The 17863-nt window shown below is 47.0% G+C and overlaps 1 protein-coding gene across 1 annotated transcript in view; it reads left to right on the top strand.

Annotated features, from left to right (window-relative positions):
* The window catches only part of FBN3 (fibrillin 3), a gene marked incomplete at both ends in the record, with an annotated part of 163194 nt that extends 145331 nt beyond the window's left edge, over positions 1-17863 (top strand). Inside the window, 9 exons of the mRNA XM_083350353.1 lie at positions 2150-2356; positions 3985-4110; positions 5325-5447; positions 7325-7441; positions 12523-12651; positions 13231-13350; positions 14933-15164; positions 15368-15536; positions 17489-17863. Coding sequence (XP_083206479.1) covers positions 2150-2356; positions 3985-4110; positions 5325-5447; positions 7325-7441; positions 12523-12651; positions 13231-13350; positions 14933-15164; positions 15368-15536; positions 17489-17863 — 1598 coding nt within the window. The remainder of the gene's footprint in view (positions 1-2149; positions 2357-3984; positions 4111-5324; positions 5448-7324; positions 7442-12522; positions 12652-13230; positions 13351-14932; positions 15165-15367; positions 15537-17488) is intronic.

Raw genomic sequence — 17863 nt, 5'->3', positions numbered from 1 at the left:
TTCTGGGAGTTGAAGTCCATGAGTTATGAGGGAGCCATAGTTCCCCCATGCTGGCTCAGGAATTCTGGGAGTTGAAGTTCACGAGTTATGAGGGAGCCATAGTTCCCCCATGCTGGCTCAGGAATTCTGGGAGTTGAAGTCCACGAGTCATGAGGGGGCCATAGTTCCCCCATGCTGGCTCAGGAATTCTGGGAGTTGAAGTCCACGAGTCATGAGGGGGCCATAGTTCCCCCATGCTGGCTCAGGAATTCTGGGAGTTGAAGTCCACGAGTCATGAGGGGGCCATAGTTCCCCCATGCTGGCTCAGGAATTCTGGAAGTCCACGAGTCATGAGGGGGCCATAGTTCCCCCATGCTGGCTCAGGAATTCTGGGAGTTGAAGTCCACAAGTCATGAGGGGGGGCATAGTTCCCTCATGCTGGCTCAGGAATTCTGGGAGTTGAAGTGCAGGAGTCACGAGGGGGCCATAGGTCCCCCATGCTGGCTCAGGAATTCTGGGAGTTGAAGTCCACGAGTCATGAGAGGGGCCATAGTTCCCCCATGCTGGCTCAGGAATTCTGGGAGTTGAAGTCCACGAGTTATGAGGGGGGCCATAGTTTCCCCATGCTGGCTCAGGAATTCTGGGAGTTGAAGTCCACGAGTCATAAAAGAGCCAAGGTTGCCTAACCCTGCCCTATACCATTTCAGCCAAGTGGCTATTTTAAAAGTGGAGGGGACACTGTGGGGTCCTTGGTGCTCTCTCTCTCTCTCTTTTATTAATTTTCTATTGTTACAATTCAGCAGTGCTTAATGAACAACGTGTAGTTTGGGTTAATTTTTTGCTTAGTAATAGAAGTTGAATTCTTACTCTCTATCTCGTTTGCCCAGCCATTAGTAAAATAAGTTCCGTGTCTGAAAATATTCTGTGTCTTCTTTCTCTTTGATTCTCAATGTAAGTCTGTCCATTTCAGCACAGTCCAGTATTTTCTTAATTCTCTCTTCATCCAATGGTGGGTTGTTGGTTTTTTTTTTTTTTCATGTTTCCAGTCCTCTCTGAGTCTGGTGGCTTTCTTGCAGACTTTTCATGACCCAACTGGGTGACATCATCAGTGCTGGAAGGGAGAGGGGTTTGAGGAAAGGAGGAGGAGGAGGAGGAGGAGGAGGAAAAAGAAAAAAAAGGAGGAGGAGAAAATGGAGGGGAGGAGAAGGAAGAGGAGAAGGAAGAGGAAGAAAATAGGAAAAAATGGAGGAGGAAGAGGAGGAAGAGAAAGGAGGAGGGGGGGAAGAAGGAGGAGACTCCGTGGTGCTGTCCGAACTTTTCTTCCCGATGTTTCCTTATCCAATAAGGCCACGTCGTCAAGGCCAATCAGGAGCGGCCCTTGCTCTCTATTTACCTTCTCGTGGCTTGAGTGGATTTGGTGGTTCCTCGAACCCTGAGCTTCAGCTATTCTCTTCCGTCAGTAAAAGGACCCCTTGTACTACGCTGCAGCCACTGCGTGCATTTCTATGCCAAGCGTATATCATGCCACACCTCAACACCGGGTATAGCATCCTAGAGTCAGACAAAGCCTCTTGAGGCCATCTAGCCCAACCCCTTTGAAGGCTTCTAATATGCAGGACCTCTCTGGGTAACGGACCGCCCTGTCCAGCTGCTCTGCCTGCAGGGGTACCAAGTTTCGTGATTGGTTAAAGCTACGAGGAAGCCAATTCAGGTTGGACATCAGGAGGGACACCCTGGCTATATGTTCCATTAGCCAGTGGAACAGGCTGCCACATGACAGGAGGAATTTCCCCCTTTATCCGAGTCTCCAGAGGCTGGATGGTGCTAGAGCAGGGGTCTCCAACCAGCCGTGGCTGGCTGAGGAATTCTGGGAGTTGAAGTCCACAAGTCGTAAAGTGGCCAAGGTTGGAGAGCCCTGCGCTGGAGGATCCAGCCCTGAGCAGGGGGTTGGACTAGCTGACCTCTCAGGCCCCTTCCCACCCTGACTGTTGAATAGAAATAACCAGCATCTTTCTAAAAAAAAATATGAGTTCAAAGGCGGTGCAAGCCTTCCCCTCGACTCTAACCCAAGGCAAAGGGGGGCTCCTTCCCCAGCACCCCACTCCTCGCCCTGCCCAGAGACTCACTGCGGGGAATTCCTCCCCCCCCCCTCTCCTTCTGCCCCCCCCAGACACCCGCCAAGGCTTCTGCTTCATCGAGGTGCTCCAGACGCTCTGCCAGATGTCAGCCACCAACCGGCAGCAGGTCACCAAGTCCGAATGCTGCTGCAACGGAGGGCGGGGCTGGGGGCCCCAGTGCGAACCCTGCCCCTTCCTGGGCACGGCCCAGTACAAGAAGATGTGTCCCCACGGGCCGGGCTACATGACGGACGGGAGAGGTGAGTGGTTACGCCTGTCGCGCCCGGGTCTTCCTCCTCTTAGACGCCCCCCCCCCCCGTTATTTGGCTGGTGCTAAGATTCAGGGCACCAGCTGAAAAGAGAGAGAGAGGGAAAGAGGGTAGGAAGGAGAGAAAGAAAGAGAGAGAGGAAAGAAAGAAAGAGAGAAAGAAAGAAAGAGAGAAAGAAAGAGAGAGAAAGAAAGAAAGAAAGAAAGAAAGAAAGAAAGAAAGAAAAAGAAAGAAAGAAAGAAAGAAAAAGAAAGAAAGAAAGAAAGAAAGAAAGAAAGAAAGAAAGAAAGAAAGAGAAAGAGAAGAAAGAGAAAGAAAGAAAGAAAGAAAGAAAGAAAGAAAGAAAGAAAGAAAGAAAGAAAGAAAGGAGGGAGGGAGGGAGGGAGGGAGGGAGGGAGGGGAAAGAAAGGGAGGAAAACAAGGAAGGGAGGGAGGGAAAGAGCATCAGAAGGAGAGAAAGAAAAGGGAAAGAAAGGGAGGAAAACAGGAAGGGAGGGAGGGAGAGGGAGGGAAAGAGGATCAGAATGAATGAAAGAAAGAAAGAGAGAAGAAAGAAAGAACAGAAAGAAAGAAAGTAGGAAAGAGAAAGAGAAGAAAGAAAGAAAGAGAAAGAAGGAAGGAAGGAAGGAAGGAAGGAAGGAAGGAAGGAAGGAAGGAGGGAGGGAGGGAGGGAGGGAGGGGAAAGAAAGGGAGGAAAACAGGAAGGGAGGGAGGGGGAGGGAGGGAAAGAGGATCAGAATGAAAGAAAAAGAAAGAAAGAAAGAAAGAAAGAAAGAGAAAGAAAGAAAGAAAGAAAGAAAGAAAGAAAGAAAGAAAGAAAGAAGAGAAAAAAAGAAAAGAAAAGAAAAGAAAGAAAAAAAGGGTAGGAAGGAGAGAAAGAAAAGCAGGGAGAGAGGAAGAGAAAAAAAGGAAAGAGGGTGGGAAGGAGCGAAAGAGAGAGAGAGAGAGAGAGAGAGGAGAGCAAAGCTCCCTGTGGACAAAGAGGCCGATTTCAGTTCTCTTAAGAGGAGACCTCTACTTGGATCCGAGCCAAGGTGGGTCCTCTCCCTTTAAAAGTGGGAGGGGCCTCTGTGCTTCATTCAGTTACATGTTGCTGGTGGAATAAAGAATTTAATAAAATAGCCTCATCATTTCCTCCTAGTAATCAGCATGAGCTTAATCTCACCCCAAAAAATTAATAATAATAAATTAATGTGAGGCCAGAACAATTTCTTTTTTAAAGACTTGTTGCATCTGTCTCCAAATGCACACAACTGAACCCCTTTTTTAAAATAAAAGTGTAATATAATTTCACATTAGATAAAAAATACTTCTATTAACCTTGGCGTGAAGTTACGTAAGTATAAAAATGACTTCCGCTAACCTGGCCGACCTGAGGCCGTGCAACTAACCCCAACGAAGCTGCTTGCTGTTAGAAGGAGTTTCCCGCCATTCTATCACCTCTTGGTGACAACTCCCTTGTCATGCGGCAGTTTCTTCATTCCTCTGGGGTGGGGGGAGCTGCCGGGCCTGCCACCCGCACCCATCGAGGCCGGGGGGGAGGCTGTTGGTCTTGCTGTACTTAATGGAGGATTCCCCCCCCCCTTTGTCAATTCCCCCCCCCAAAAAAATCCGGGCAGACATCGACGAATGCAAAGTGCTTCCCAAGCTTTGCCACCACGGCCAGTGCGTCAACACGGTGGGCTCCTTCCGCTGCCACTGCGACCTCGGCTACACCCTGGACATCAGCGGGACCCTCTGCCAGGGTAAGGACCCCCTCCCTCGGCCAGGCCGGGTCCCCTCTCCTCCCTCCCTCCCTCCCTCCCTCCCTTCCTTCCTTCCTTCCTTCTCTCCCTTCCTCCTTCTTTCTTTCCTTTCTTTCATTCTTTCTTCCTCCCTCCCTTTCTTTCTTTCATTCTTTCTTCCTTCCTTCCCTCTTTCCTTTCTTCTTTTCTTCTCCCTCCCTCCCTCCCTTTCTTTCATTCTTTCTCCCTCCCTTCCTTCTTTTTTCCTTCCTTCCTTCCTTCCTTCCTTCCTCCTTCCTTCCTTCCTTCCTTCTTTCATTCATTCTTCTTTCTTTCCTTTCTTTCTTTCATTCTTTCTTCCTCCCTTTCTTTCTTTCATTGTTTCTTCCTTCCTTCCCTCTTTCCTTTCTTCTTTTCTTCCTCCCTCCCTCCCTTTCATTCTTTCTCCCTCCCTTCCTTCTTCTTTTTTCCTTCCTTCCTTCCTTCCTTCCTTCCTTCTTTCATTCATTCTTCTTTCTTTCTTTCCTTTCTTTCTGCCTTCCATCCTCCCTCCCTTTCTTTCTTTCATTGTTTCTTCCTTCCCTTCTGTCCTCCCTCCCTTCCCATTATCTTCCTTCCCCTCTCCATCCCTCTTTCTGTCATTCTTTCTTTCTTTCTTCTTTCCTTTCTCCCTCCCTCCCTTCCTTGCTCTACAGCGGAGCATCCAGTGAAAGTGGGGAAGACCCCCCCCCAACCAGGCTTAACCCCCCCTCCCTCCCAGAGTCAGTAAGACTACAAACGGTTCACTGAGTGACCCTTCAGATTTTACAACAGCACGGAAAAACAGCGACTTACGATTGCTTTTTCACCCTTTACGACCGTTGCCACCGCCTCCCGGTCACCTGAGCGACATTCGGCCTCTTGGCCACCGACTCGCCTTTATGACGGTCGCACAGCATCTTCCCGTGTGTGTGTGTGTGTGTGTGTGTGTGTGTGTGTGGTTTCCCGCCTTCCCCTTTTGCGACCTTCTGAGCAGCACAGTCAACGGCTTCCTCGCTTAACAACTGCAGCGTTTCCCATAACGACCGCGGCCCGGAGAAAAGCCACAGGACGGGGCCAAAGGGTCTTGCTTAGCGACAGAAATTGGGGTCTGCGTTGGGGTTCTCAAGGCCACCGGTGGGAGGAGACACCCCCCCCCGGGAGACTCGCTCTTCCTCCCCTTCTCCAACCTCTCTCCACCCCTCCCCCCAACTCAGACCTGGACGAATGCAGCCAGTCGCCCAAACCCTGCAACTTCCTCTGCAAGAATTCGGAGGGCAGCTTCCAGTGCTCCTGCCCCCGGGGCTACATCCTGCAGGAGGACGCCAAGACTTGCAAAGGTCAGCAAGACCCGGGGGAGGGGCGCGGGGGGGCACGGGGGGGCAAGGGAGGCCAGGGCCCCGTGCTTTCAGGAGCCCCATCTTGGCAAGTCCGGCTCCGGCTCCTCACCTTCTCCAAACGGAGTCTCCCATCTCTGCCCGCCTTGATCCTGAGGTTTGTCCCCCCCCCAAAAAAACCCCCCAATCTTTCAGTGCCTTTTCAAGAGAGAACAAGAGCTGAAGGATATTTAGAGTATGGTTCCTCGACCTTAGCGGCCGGAAGATGGTGGACTTCAACTCCCAGAATCCCCCAGGCAGCAGCCATCTTAATTAGGCTTTTTACTGGGTTAAATTATTTTGTAATTTTGTATTTATTGTTTAATTCTCTTTTAAATTGTTTACTCTACTTTTTTAATTTTTATTGTTGTGAGCCGCCCTGAGTCCTCAGGGAGAAGGGCGGCATATAAATTTAATAAAATAAATGAAATGAAAATGAATGAAATGTCCCAGGTAAGATAAAGAAGCGTGGATTTAGAGGGACCCTTGAGAGCAAACTGAGCATGTGCTGGCTTGGGAATTCTGGGAGATGAAGTCCACCCATCTTCTAGTTGCTAAGGTCGAGAAACGCAAATTTCGGATAGCATAGGATAGGACTATAGAATAACTTTATTGTCACTTTAAATGTACACCAATCAGCATATATTAAAATGAGACTTGGTGGCATAGAGCTCTCAAAAGGTAACCACCTCCGATATACAGTGCATAAACATGGCAAAAAAATAAATAAATTACGCATATACCCATATAAACACACATGTGTGTTTTTAGAGGGATATTTAAGAGCGAACAGAGCATGTGCTGGGCAATTCTGGGAGTTGAAGTCCACCCAGCTTAGAGTCGCCAAGGTTGAGAAGCTCTGGCCGGATGCAGAAAACTACAAACCCGTCGGAGTCAACTGGGGGTCCTCCAGACGTCTGCAGTGAAGTTGCCACCTGGACAGTCCACAAACCAGTTGTTATTCACGGCAGGGGAAAAATAAAAATTGGCAAAGAAAAAATTATGGGAATTAGGGTTATAAGAAAGAAAGGAAAGAAAGAAAGAAAGAAAGAAAGAAAGAAAGAAAGAAAGAAAGAAAGAAAGAAAGAAAGAAAGAGAAAGAAAGAAAGAAAGAAAGAAAGAAAGAAAGAAAGAAAGAAAGAAAGAAAGAAAGAAGAAAGAAAGAGAAAGAAAGAAAGAAAGAAAGAAAGAAAGAAAGAAAGAAAGAAAGAGAGGAAGGATGGAAGCAAAGAAAGAAAGGAAAGGAAAGAATGAAAAAGAAAGAAAAAGAAAAAGAGAGAAAGGAAAGAGAAAGAAAAAGAAGGAAGGAAAGAAAGGGAAGGAAAGAGAAGAAAGAAAAGGAAAGAAAGAGAAAGAAAAGGAAGGGAAGGGAAGGAGGGAAAGAAAGAAAGAAAAGAAAGAAAGAAAGAAAGAAAGAAAGAAAGAAAGAAAGAAAGAAAGAAAGAAAGAAAGAAAGAAAGAGGAAGGAAGGAAGGAAGGAAGGGGAAGGGAAGGGAAAAAGAAAAAGAAAGCAGGAAAGAAAGAAAAAGAAAAGAAAGAAAAAAGGAAGGAAGGAAGAAAGAAAGAAAGAAAGAAAGAAAGAAAGAAAGAAAGAAAGAAAGAAAGAAAGAAAGAAAGAAAGAAAGAAAGCCTCTTCTCCCTCCCACAATCTCTAGGGTCCTTTATCCCGCCCACCCCCACCACCCCAACCTGGCAGGTAAAATTCTTCTTAAAACATTTTGACGAAGGGATTGGGCCACCGTTTGTCTGAAACGGCCTAGGCTGGCCTGTCTGAGCAGGGGGTTGGGCTGGATGACCTTTCAGGTCCCTTCCAATTCTCGCTTTTTACCTCGGCGCCCCAGATTTGGACGAGTGTTCCACGAAGCAGCACAACTGCCAGTTCCTCTGCGTGAACGTCATTGGGGGGTTCAACTGCAAGTGCCCCCCGGGATTTACCCAGCACCATTCTTCCTGCATCGGTGAGTTATCCGTTCTGTATCTTTTAGGGGCCGGTTCCCAAAAAAACCACAGAATCCAGGGGGGGAGGGTTTTTTTTTGTATGGGATGTGTTTGGATCTTAAGCCAGGATTAAAAAAAAAATCAGCGGGGATGGTTTGTGAGTGCAGCATTTGGTGAGAAACCCCGGATGCTCCGCGTTGCGGTCGTCTGTTTAATTTTGCAAAAGTTATTTTAAAGTGGTGCGTATTTTTTTCCTCCTTCCTCAGAAGAGAAAAAAAAGTCTTCTGCCAATTAGAGATGATCCTTGACGTAGAACCATTTGTTTAGTGACCGGTCAAAGTTGCAATGGCATTTTAAAAAGTGACTTACAGTCTCTCCTCACACTCACGACCGTTTCAGACCGTCCGTTCACGGGGATCGCACAACCCCATGATCAAAATTCGGGCGCGGGGCAATGGATGTGTAATTTAAGATTGGTCGCAACGTCCTGAGGTGGGGAAGGGGGAGAAATCATGTGATCCACCTTTGCGACGGTCCCGGCGTCTGACAAGCAACGTCGCTGGGGAAAGCCAGATTCACTTAGCGACCATGTGATTTGCCAAACAACAGCAGTGCTTGCTTGACAACCCCAGTAAAACTGGTCGTAGAGTCAGATGCAATTCACTTGCAATGGAAATTCTTGTTCCTGTTGTTGTCGTAAGTGGAGGACCACCTGTACTGGGTGTTAAGGAATTTTTGTGCAGAGGTCTCCTTGTGCTACCAAAGAGTTGCACAGACAAGGATGGGTACTGAGAGCAGCAAGAGTCACACAGTAAGAGTACACTGAGTTGTTAAAACAAAAGTATTTTACTTTTGAGGTGGTGTAAGAACAAAAATGCACAGTCAAAAATAACAGTCCAGGTCATAAACAATAGCAACAGTCCAAAGAGTAATCCACACTACAAAGTCTTCTTACCAGTCCAGAGGTCAATACACAGTTCAGGTTACAACAGTAGTAAACTAACAGCAGAGCAAAAACAGTAACAGTAGAGATCAGTGAATTCAGAGAGAGAGAGAAGCTACGTTCCTAGCTTCCTCTTATGGCCATGAGAACACTTACACACCCATTGGCCAATTAACTTCTTAAAGACATAGCATTATGGTTAATATATTTTCAACCCAACATTGTAGGCTAGCACCATATGCCTAACATTCTCCCCTTTGGGTAGAATAATATATAACTCTTACAATCTTATGCACATTTTTTCACAATTAGCATTGTGTTTCACAGCACTTTGTACCTTCGTAAAATGGTCTGCAATATTTACATCAGATGAACAATACTCTAGCTGTATTAATTTATCTTTGACACATTGTCTGACATTTAAATAACAAAGATCAGTATGTTTAGATCTTGTTCTTACTGCAGCATTGTTAGCCATCTTTATCGCAGCTTGATTGTCCTCATACACAATGAATGGATCATTTACATTTAAACCCATATCTAACAATAATTGTTTGTACACTAGCAGTTCTGTACATAACACTGATAAACATGAAAATTCAGCCTCCATTGTAGACAAGCTTATGTGCTTTTTCTAATGGACTTAAAGTAGTTGCCCTCAGACTGGGTGCAAACACCTCGTCATAATCCTCAGTAGTTTGGGCAAAACCTTGTGCCACCAAACGTGCCTTATGGGTTACGGTCCCATCTACACCCTTCTTTATTTTATATATCCATTTACAACCTATAGCTTGCTCACCAGGTGGCAGTTTTGCTTTCTCATAAACCTTAAGATCCTGCAAAGACTTCAACTCCCTGTTCATTGCAGCTTTCCATGATGCCTGTTCCTTTTCAGGATACATCCTGATCTCATCATAGTTAGAAGGTACTGAACTAACTTGACATATTATACTAGCTTCATAGTGATCAGGTGGACGTCTGATGCGCGTTGAACGCCAAGGAATTACAGGGCTTTGAATTTCTGATTCCTTTCCTTCCTCTGATTCATTTTTAATCTCCCCTATCTCCTCTTCATCTTTTATATTTACAGGAGATGTATTATCATTACTAGTTACGTTATCAGAGGAGTCCTCAAACACTAGAGGATCAGTATTAACAGTTTCTTGCTCTAACCTATCCCAACCAACATGCTCAAGGAATTTTGCATTAGAACTGTTATATACATTAGTTGTGCCTCGTTCCCAGAAACGATAGGATCTATGGTTAGCTTCGTAACCTACGAAGTATAATTGCCTAGCCCTATGTTGTCCTTTACTCCTGAGTTGTGCAGGAATGTGGACCCAAGCTGGGGTGCCAAATGTGTGCAGGTAATCAAGGTTTGGTCTTCTACCATGCCATATAGTATATGGTATTTTACCAGTAGAAGTATTAACAACTATATTCAGAACATGGTTTGCACATTTTGCTGCCTCCCCCCACAGTCTATCTGTTAAGCCAGAATCTTGTAACATGGTTCTAATCATGGCTTGTAACGTTTGCCCACGTCTCTCAACAAATGCATTATGTTGAGGCCTATAAGGGGCTGAACGTTTATGCTCAATGCCAGCAGATTCTAACATATCAACAAAACGCTTATTTGTAAATTCTGTGCCATTATCAGTAATTATGCACTGAACCATTCTCTTTGTTTTTCTCTCCACGAACTTCAGCCAGTTTGCAAATTGTTGGAAAGTGTCTGCCTTTGACTTAAGCAGATAACAAAATCCATATCGAGAGTAGTGGTCAAGGATACTTAAAATATAACAAGATCCTCCTAAACTTGGTTTCATGGGTCCTATTAAATCAGCAAACACAACTTCCAAAGGAACAGTTGTTTTGAAGCCGTTTAACCTGTTTGCAGGAGTTGCCTTACTCTTTTCCTGATTACAGGCATTGCAATTCAAATACTTACTACATGGCTTCAGTTTAATTCCGTCTACTAACTCAACTGTTTTACGTAGTGAGTTAAAGTTCACATGCCCTAACCGCCTATGCAATAAATGTATACACTCATCATGTGGCTTCTTGTTCTCACATATTGAGTTAGCTTTAAGTGTACTAACCTGGTTACTTGTGATAACAAATAAACCATTTTTCAAATTAGCAGTTACACAGGTTCCATTCCTCTCAATAGTGCATTGCTCCCCTCTGAATGTTACCACAAACCCAACTTTAACCAATTCCCTTACAGATAACAGGTTGAATCTTAGTTTAGGTATATATAACATAGGTAACTGTTCCTCAATACATGGACAATAGGAATTACCTTCACCAGAGGCCTTCATCTTCCAACCGTTGGCTAGTGAAACATATTGGTTGCTGTTTTTCATATTAACAAACCTCTCTTTCACTTTAGTAATGCATTGTGAAGCCCCACTATCAACAACCCACAATTCATTATTTCTGGATGTTGGTTCACCAGAAATAGCCAAACCAATGCCCTTCTTAGCCTTTCCACTGCTATTTACATTCTGTTTTCTACCCTTCCTACAGAACTTGGCTATATGCCCTCTAGCTCCACAAGAATAACATTTCTTGACGTTGTAAACAGTGGTAAATGGCTGCTCCTCTCGTGGCTGTGTCTCTCTCAGCTGGTCTCTGTCACGCCTCCTTCTGGACTCTTCCAGCAGTCTCCCAGTAATGTTAGTCAATGTCAGTTCCTCTCTGGTCAGGACTTCCAAAGAAGAAACATACCCATCATAACTCTCATCCAAAGATGACAGAATAATGTAGACCTGATGCAACTCTGAAAAAATCAGCTCTTTTTCATGAAGCTCTTGAAAAGTTGCCTTCATGTAGTTTAAATGGATCAGCATATCTCCATTCTTCTGCAGACGAGCCCTAAACAGCTTACGTGTAAGGTGTATATGTGCACCCACACTGTCTCGAACATAAAGCCTTCGCAAAACACCCCAACACCTAGCAGCAGACTCCTCACCACGAATATGGACAAGCTGCTGGTCATTCAGTGTTAGTCCAATAATGCAAAGAGCTTTCTCATTGCTACGTTTAAAGTCGTCTAACTTCTTTGCATCCTCTTCATTATCTGGATCCCAAGCAGTAGTATCTGGTGGGTTATTTACAACAGTCCATAGTCCTTCCTTGCGCAAAAGCAAGCAGCATTTCGTGGACCAGGAAACATAGTTTGTCCCATCCAACCGGGTTATCCAGGAGATGCCTGACAACAGTTCTTGTGCCATTTTACACCAAAAAGCTAACACAAACTCAGCTAGGAATACTGTGTGTACTAACTCTCAGTACAGGCCTGGGCCCATAACCAGTGTTAAGGAATTTTTGTGCAGAGGTCTCCTTGTGCTACCAAAGAGTTGCACAGACAAGGATGGGTACTGAGAGCAGCAAGAGTCACACAGTAAGAGTACACTGAGTTGTTAAAACAAAAGTATTTTACTTTTGAGGTGGTGTAAGAACAAAAATGCACAGTCAAAAATAATAGTCCAGGTCATAAACAATAGCAACAGTCCAAAGAGTAATCCACACTACAAAGTCTTCTTACCAGTCCAGAGGTCAATACACAGTTCAGGTTACAACAGTAGTAAACCAACAGCAGAGCAAAAACAGTAACAGTAGAGATCAGTGAATTCAGAGAGAGAGAGAAGCTACGTTCCTAGCTTCCTCTTATGGCCATGAGAACACTTACACACCCATTGGCCAATTAACTTCTTAAAGACATAGCATTATGGTTAATATATTTTCAACCCAACATTGTAGGCTAGCACCATATGCCTAACACTGGGATTGCAGGACTGCAAAATAGGGTCCTCCCTATGGCTGAAGCTGCCCTCTGGCCTTTAGCGCCGGGTGCGAACTCAGCTGCAACATTTATTGAGTCATCCAATGTTTTACACCGCCCGTCTCAGCTAAGTGATTCTGGTCAAGTTAACAACAAGTTTACAACACGGGCCCCACCTTCCCCCAAAAACAGGCGGCCTAGGAAAGCGTTTGTTTGGAAAAATAGGTCTCTCTAGCAAGCGAGCCAAGCCGCAAACTGCCCACCATGCAGTTGGTTCCGTGCCTGCCCTTTCCAGCCCCTGCTGGCGTTTGTGTGTGCCTTCTCCGTAGAATCGCTCGTTTCCTTTCCTTTTTCGATCTCCCCTCTAGACAACAACGAGTGCACTGCCCAGCCCACCCTCTGCGGGTCAAAAGGACAATGTCTGAACACCCCTGGCAGTTACAACTGCGAGTGCCAGAAGGGGTTTGTTCTGGATAACTCCGGAAGCAGTTGTGAAGGTGGGTGTACGATCTGCTCCCGTTTCTCTCCCTCCCTCTCTCTCTCTCTCTCTCTCTCTCTCTCTCTCTCTCTCTCTCTCTCTCTCTCTGTGTGTGTGTGTGTGTGTGTGTGTGTGAAGGGGACAGGGTGGAACACGAGTGTCCGGGATCGTAGTTTACAAGATGTTCTCCAAAGCGCCTGAAGGCAGGACAAGAAGCGACGGATGGAAACTGATCAAGGAGAGAGTAGCAAGCTACGATTTAGGAGAAACTTAACTGACAGTGAGGACAATTAACCATTGGAACAGCTTGATACCAGAAGTTGTGAAGGCTGCAACACTGGAAGCTTGTGAGAAGAGACTGGACACACCTTTGTCTGAGATGGTCTAGGGCAGGGGTAGGCAACCTGGGCTCTTTTATGACTCATGGACTTGTGCTGAGGTTGCCTAACCCTGGTCTAGGGCTTTCCTGCCTGAGCAGGGGGTTGGACTAGATGACCTCCAAGGTCCCTTCCAGCTCTGTTCTAATTGCAAATAATGGAAAGGTATCTGTGGCGTAGAGCAAACACAACAGCGATGGGCTCCCGTATCTTTTGCACAGACGTGGACGAGTGCGACGGAAACCACCGGTGCCAGCACGGTTGTCAGAACGTGCTCGGGGGATACCGCTGCGGCTGCCCCCAAGGCTACATCCAGCACTACCAGTGGAACCAGTGCGTGGGTGAGTGGATCTTGCCAGACTTGCAGCCTGGGTTTTGTAGTACTGTTGCGCTGGCTAATTTCAATTATTGCCTTGTCTCGCTTTCCTCACTGGGGTCCAGCAGCATGGGCCTTCTCATACTTGCAACATGGGTTTTGTAGTACTGCTGCACTGGCTAAATTGAACGATCCTCCTTGTCTCCTGGGATCTGCATTTATGACAGTTGGCAGTCATAAACCATGATTTTTTTCCCATGTTTTTTTCCTCAGTATCTTTTTTTTTAAAAAAAATCCCGGATCCTGGAAGCAAAGAAACGAAACCAAACCAAATCCAGCCATTGGCTGCTCCCTTAATAACCACTGTGTTCACTTAACAACCCCCGTGTTTGCTTAATGACCATTGCAAAAAGGGTTGTAAAATCAGGCAAAAGTGGCAGAGTATGTAACCCAAGTAAGGACTGCCACAGCTGTAATCGGTCGCAAGTGAAGGCCGTGTTCAAATTACTTGAAAGGTTCGAATCACGGAGCAGTTTTAGCCCACCGTGGCAGAACCGGCCGGCCACTTAAGATCAAAGATGGCTGAAGGAAAACGCTTGGCCCCAGGACCTTTGCCAGGTTGCTGGCTGACTTGAGAAGGGAAAGAGCGGTCTCCACCACAGCCCTGCGGAGAGATGCCGAGGGTGTGCAGGGAAACATGAGCGCCTGCAGGACAGTCGCGATGGGATCCTGGCTGAAAGGGGCAGGATTTGGAATAGTCCCCTCCCTCCCCTGCGAGGGAGAGGAACGGTTATAACATTTTTGAGATATACATATATAAAACTCCTACTCCTCCCACTCCTTCTCCTCCTCCCACTTCTCCTCCTCCTCCTCCAACTTTTCCTCCTCCCACTTCTCCTCTACTACTACTAGTCTACCACTACTCCCACTTCTCCTCCCACTTCTCTTCCTCTTCCCACTCCTCCTCCTCTACTCCTCCTCCTCCTCCTCCCACTTTTCCTCCTCCCACTTCTCCTCTACTACTACTACTACTCTACTACTACTACTACTCCCACTTCTTCTCCTCCCACTTCTCCTCCCATTCCTCCTCCTCTACTACTCCCACTTCTCCTCCTCCCACTTCTTACTACTACTCTACTACTACTACTCCCACTTCTCCTCCTCCCACTCCTCCTCCTTCCACTCCTCCTCCTCCTCCCACTTCTCCTCTCCTCCTCCTCCTCCTCCTACTATTTTTCCTCCTCACTTCTCTACTACTACTACTCTACTACTACTACCACTTCTCCTCCTCCTCCCACTTCTCCTCTCCTCCTCCTCCTCCTCCTATTTTTCCTCCTCACTTCTCTACTACTACTACTCTACTCCTCCTCCCACTTCTCCTCCTACTACTACTCCCACTCCTCCTCTCACTCCTCCTCCTCCTCCTCCTCCTCCTCTCCTTAAACCCACTGCCTTCTAATACTGGTAAGGTTACCTAGCTGGGTAGTAAAACAGAGCTCAGAGAGCATCAAGGACCCAGGATTGGTCCATAGCACTTTAGGGGCAGTCGGGGAACTCTGGGGGCTGAGCCCCGGTAAGTAGCCCTCCTCCCCTTCTTCTTGCCCCAGATGAGAACGAGTGCTCCAGCTCAGCGGTCTGCGGTTCGGCCTCCTGCTACAACACGCTGGGAAGCTTCAAGTGTGTCTGCCCCTCTGGCTTCGACTTTGACCAGGCCCTGGGGGGCTGCCAGGACGTGAACGAGTGCGCCGCCGGAGGAAGCCCCTGCAGCTACGGATGCTCCAACACCGAGGGGGGCTACCTTTGCGGCTGCCCCACCGGCTATTTCCGGGCGGGACAAGGGTAAGGCTCTCCCTTTTTCCCCCGTGGCCTTTCCGTACGGCAGCTGTGAGACAGCGGGCTGCTGGTGACGACGCAGGGATTCTAGGCTGAGGTCTCGTTTAACTCCGCCTCCAGTTTCTGCCGCTCTGTCTCCACCACGGCCAGCAGCTCCACTCCAGCTCCCCACCCCTGATTCGTGTCTTTGTACTCCCCCCACCCCCCAGGCACTGTGTCTCAGGACTTGGGTTCGCCAAGGAAAGCTATTTCTCGGCCCCCCCAGAAGAGGACGAGGAGAACCTGCTGTCTCCCGAAGCCTGTTACGAGTGCAAGATCAACGGATACCCCAAGAGAGGCCGCCAGCGGCGCAGCGTGAACGGCACCCAGGCCCGCCAGGTATGCCCTTGGGAAAAAGGGGGATGCTTTCAAGAGGTCCCCCCCAACCTTAGCAGTGGCGCCTTTACTGGGGTCTTGGTAAATTATTATTGTGCTTTATTTTCTCTCCAGCTGTTCTACGGCGTTGCTCACATCATCAGGGTACCCGTGTGGAGGGACAAAAAACTCAGGGTGGCAGTGAATGATCCCCCCCTTCTTTTTTTTTAACCTGCATACACAACACCTATAAAAACAGGGCAGGGCTTTGATCGCAGGGCAGTCACCAGCATCTTGATCTTTTTTGGCCTCCCCTGTAACTGCTACTGAAGCTGTATTCCTCTTTCTTGGCAAGAATGGAATGGAACGGAACAGAACAGAACAGAACAGAACAGAACAGAACAGAACAGAACAGAACAGAACAGAACAGAATAGAATAGAATAGAATAGAATAGAATAGAATAGAATAGAATAGAATAGAATATAGGAATAAAACAGAATGGAACAGAACAGAATAATAGAATAGAATACAATGGAATGGAACGGAACAGAACAGAACAGAATAGAAAATAGGAATACAACAGAACAGAACAGAATAGAATAGAACAGAATGCAGAATAGAACAGAACAGAATAGAATAGAATAGAATAGAATAGAATAGAATAGAATAGAATAGAATAGAATAGAATAGAATAGAATAGAATAGAATAGAATAGAATAGAATAGAAACAAGAGTTGGAAGTGACCCTGGAGGTCATCTAGTCCAACCCCCTGTACCATTTCAGTCAAATGGCTGTCCAATCTCTTCTTAAAAACTTCCAGTGTTGGAGCACCCACAACTTCTGGAGGCTTGTTTTCTGGCGTGTTGGCTGTACTCCTGCCACTTTGGTGTCATCAGCAGATTTCATGAGTTCCCCTTCTCTCATCTAGGTCATTCGTGAACATATTGCCCTGACTACAAAGCCCATTTGCTCAGTCTCCATTTCTGGGTTGGGCTTTTTCAACTTTGACATTTTTCTTTGTGCCCTCTCGGTTGAGGTTTGAGCCTAAGGGCCGAAGACGGAGCCTTGGGGTACCCCGCTGCTTCCTTCCTGCCACTACCAGGCCTTTGTCCTTGCCAAATATATCTATATCTATATCTATATCTATCTATATATCTATATATCTATATCTATATCTATATCTATATCTATATCTATATCTATATCTATATCTATATCTATCTATCTATCTATCTATCTATCTATCTATCTATCTATCTATCTATCGTAAAGGTAAAGGTTCCCCCGCACATGCGTGCTCGTCGTTTCCGACTCTAGGGGCCGGTGCTCATCTCCGTTTCAAAGCCGAAGAGCCAGCGCTCGTCCGAGGACGTCTCCGTGGTCATGTGGCCGGCATGACTAGACGCCAAAGGCGCACGGAACGCTGTTACCTTCCCACCGTAGTGGTCCCTATTTTTCTACTTGCATTTTTACGTGCTTTCGAACTGCTAGGTTGGCAGAAGCTGGGACAAGTAACAGGCGCTCACTCTGCTACGCGGCACTCAGGATTCGACCCGCCAAACTGCCGACCTTCTGATCGACAAGCTCAGCGTCCTAACCCACTGAGCCACCGCGTCCCTATCTATCTATCTATCTATATATATATATATAGCATTCAGAATACACTTGCTTAACAAACATTGAATGCTTAACAAACATTTAACACATATCTTCCTTGCTTCTCAGCTAACAAAGAGAGAGAGAGAGAGAGCCTGTGGCCTAGGGGTTAAAACAACTGCTTAAGACGCAGTCGGCCCAGGTTCGAATCTCAGAAGGGTATGGCTGACCGATGAGAACAAATAAGTTTGAAATGATCATATCGGTCTCCCTTTATTCTTTGTTAGCAAGCCAAAAAAAATTTACACACACACACACACACATATATATATAAACATCCTGAGCTTGACCCCCCCTCTCCCGTTTTGCCTTCGGCAGGATCCGGGGCTCAGCTTGGCCAGCATCGACGTCGAGGCGCCCCTGGTGTTCGCCTTGAACCTTTCGGACCTGGGCCGGAAGACCCACATCCTGGAGCTGCTTCCCGCCGTGGAGCCGCTGGAGAAGCACATCCGCTACGTGATCGCGCAGGGCAACCAGGACGCCCACTTCCACATCCAGCAGAAGGAGGGGCTGAGCTACCTGCACCTGGGCCACAAGCCGGCCGGCCCCGGCACCTACCTGCTGGAGATCGTCAGCGTGCCCGTCTCCCGCCCGCGAGAACTGCAGAAACTGGAGCCCGGCAAGGAACGCAACTCCGCGGCCGGAGAGATGGGCCACGCCCTGAAGATGAAGCTGCAGCTTCACCTCTTTTAA

This window comes from Vipera ursinii, assembly GCF_947247035.1.
Source record: "Vipera ursinii genome assembly, chromosome: 1".
Lineage (NCBI taxonomy): Eukaryota > Metazoa > Chordata > Lepidosauria > Squamata > Viperidae > Vipera > Vipera ursinii.
The sequence above is the reverse complement of the archived record's forward strand: the minus strand, read 5'-3'. Positions and strand labels throughout refer to the sequence as shown.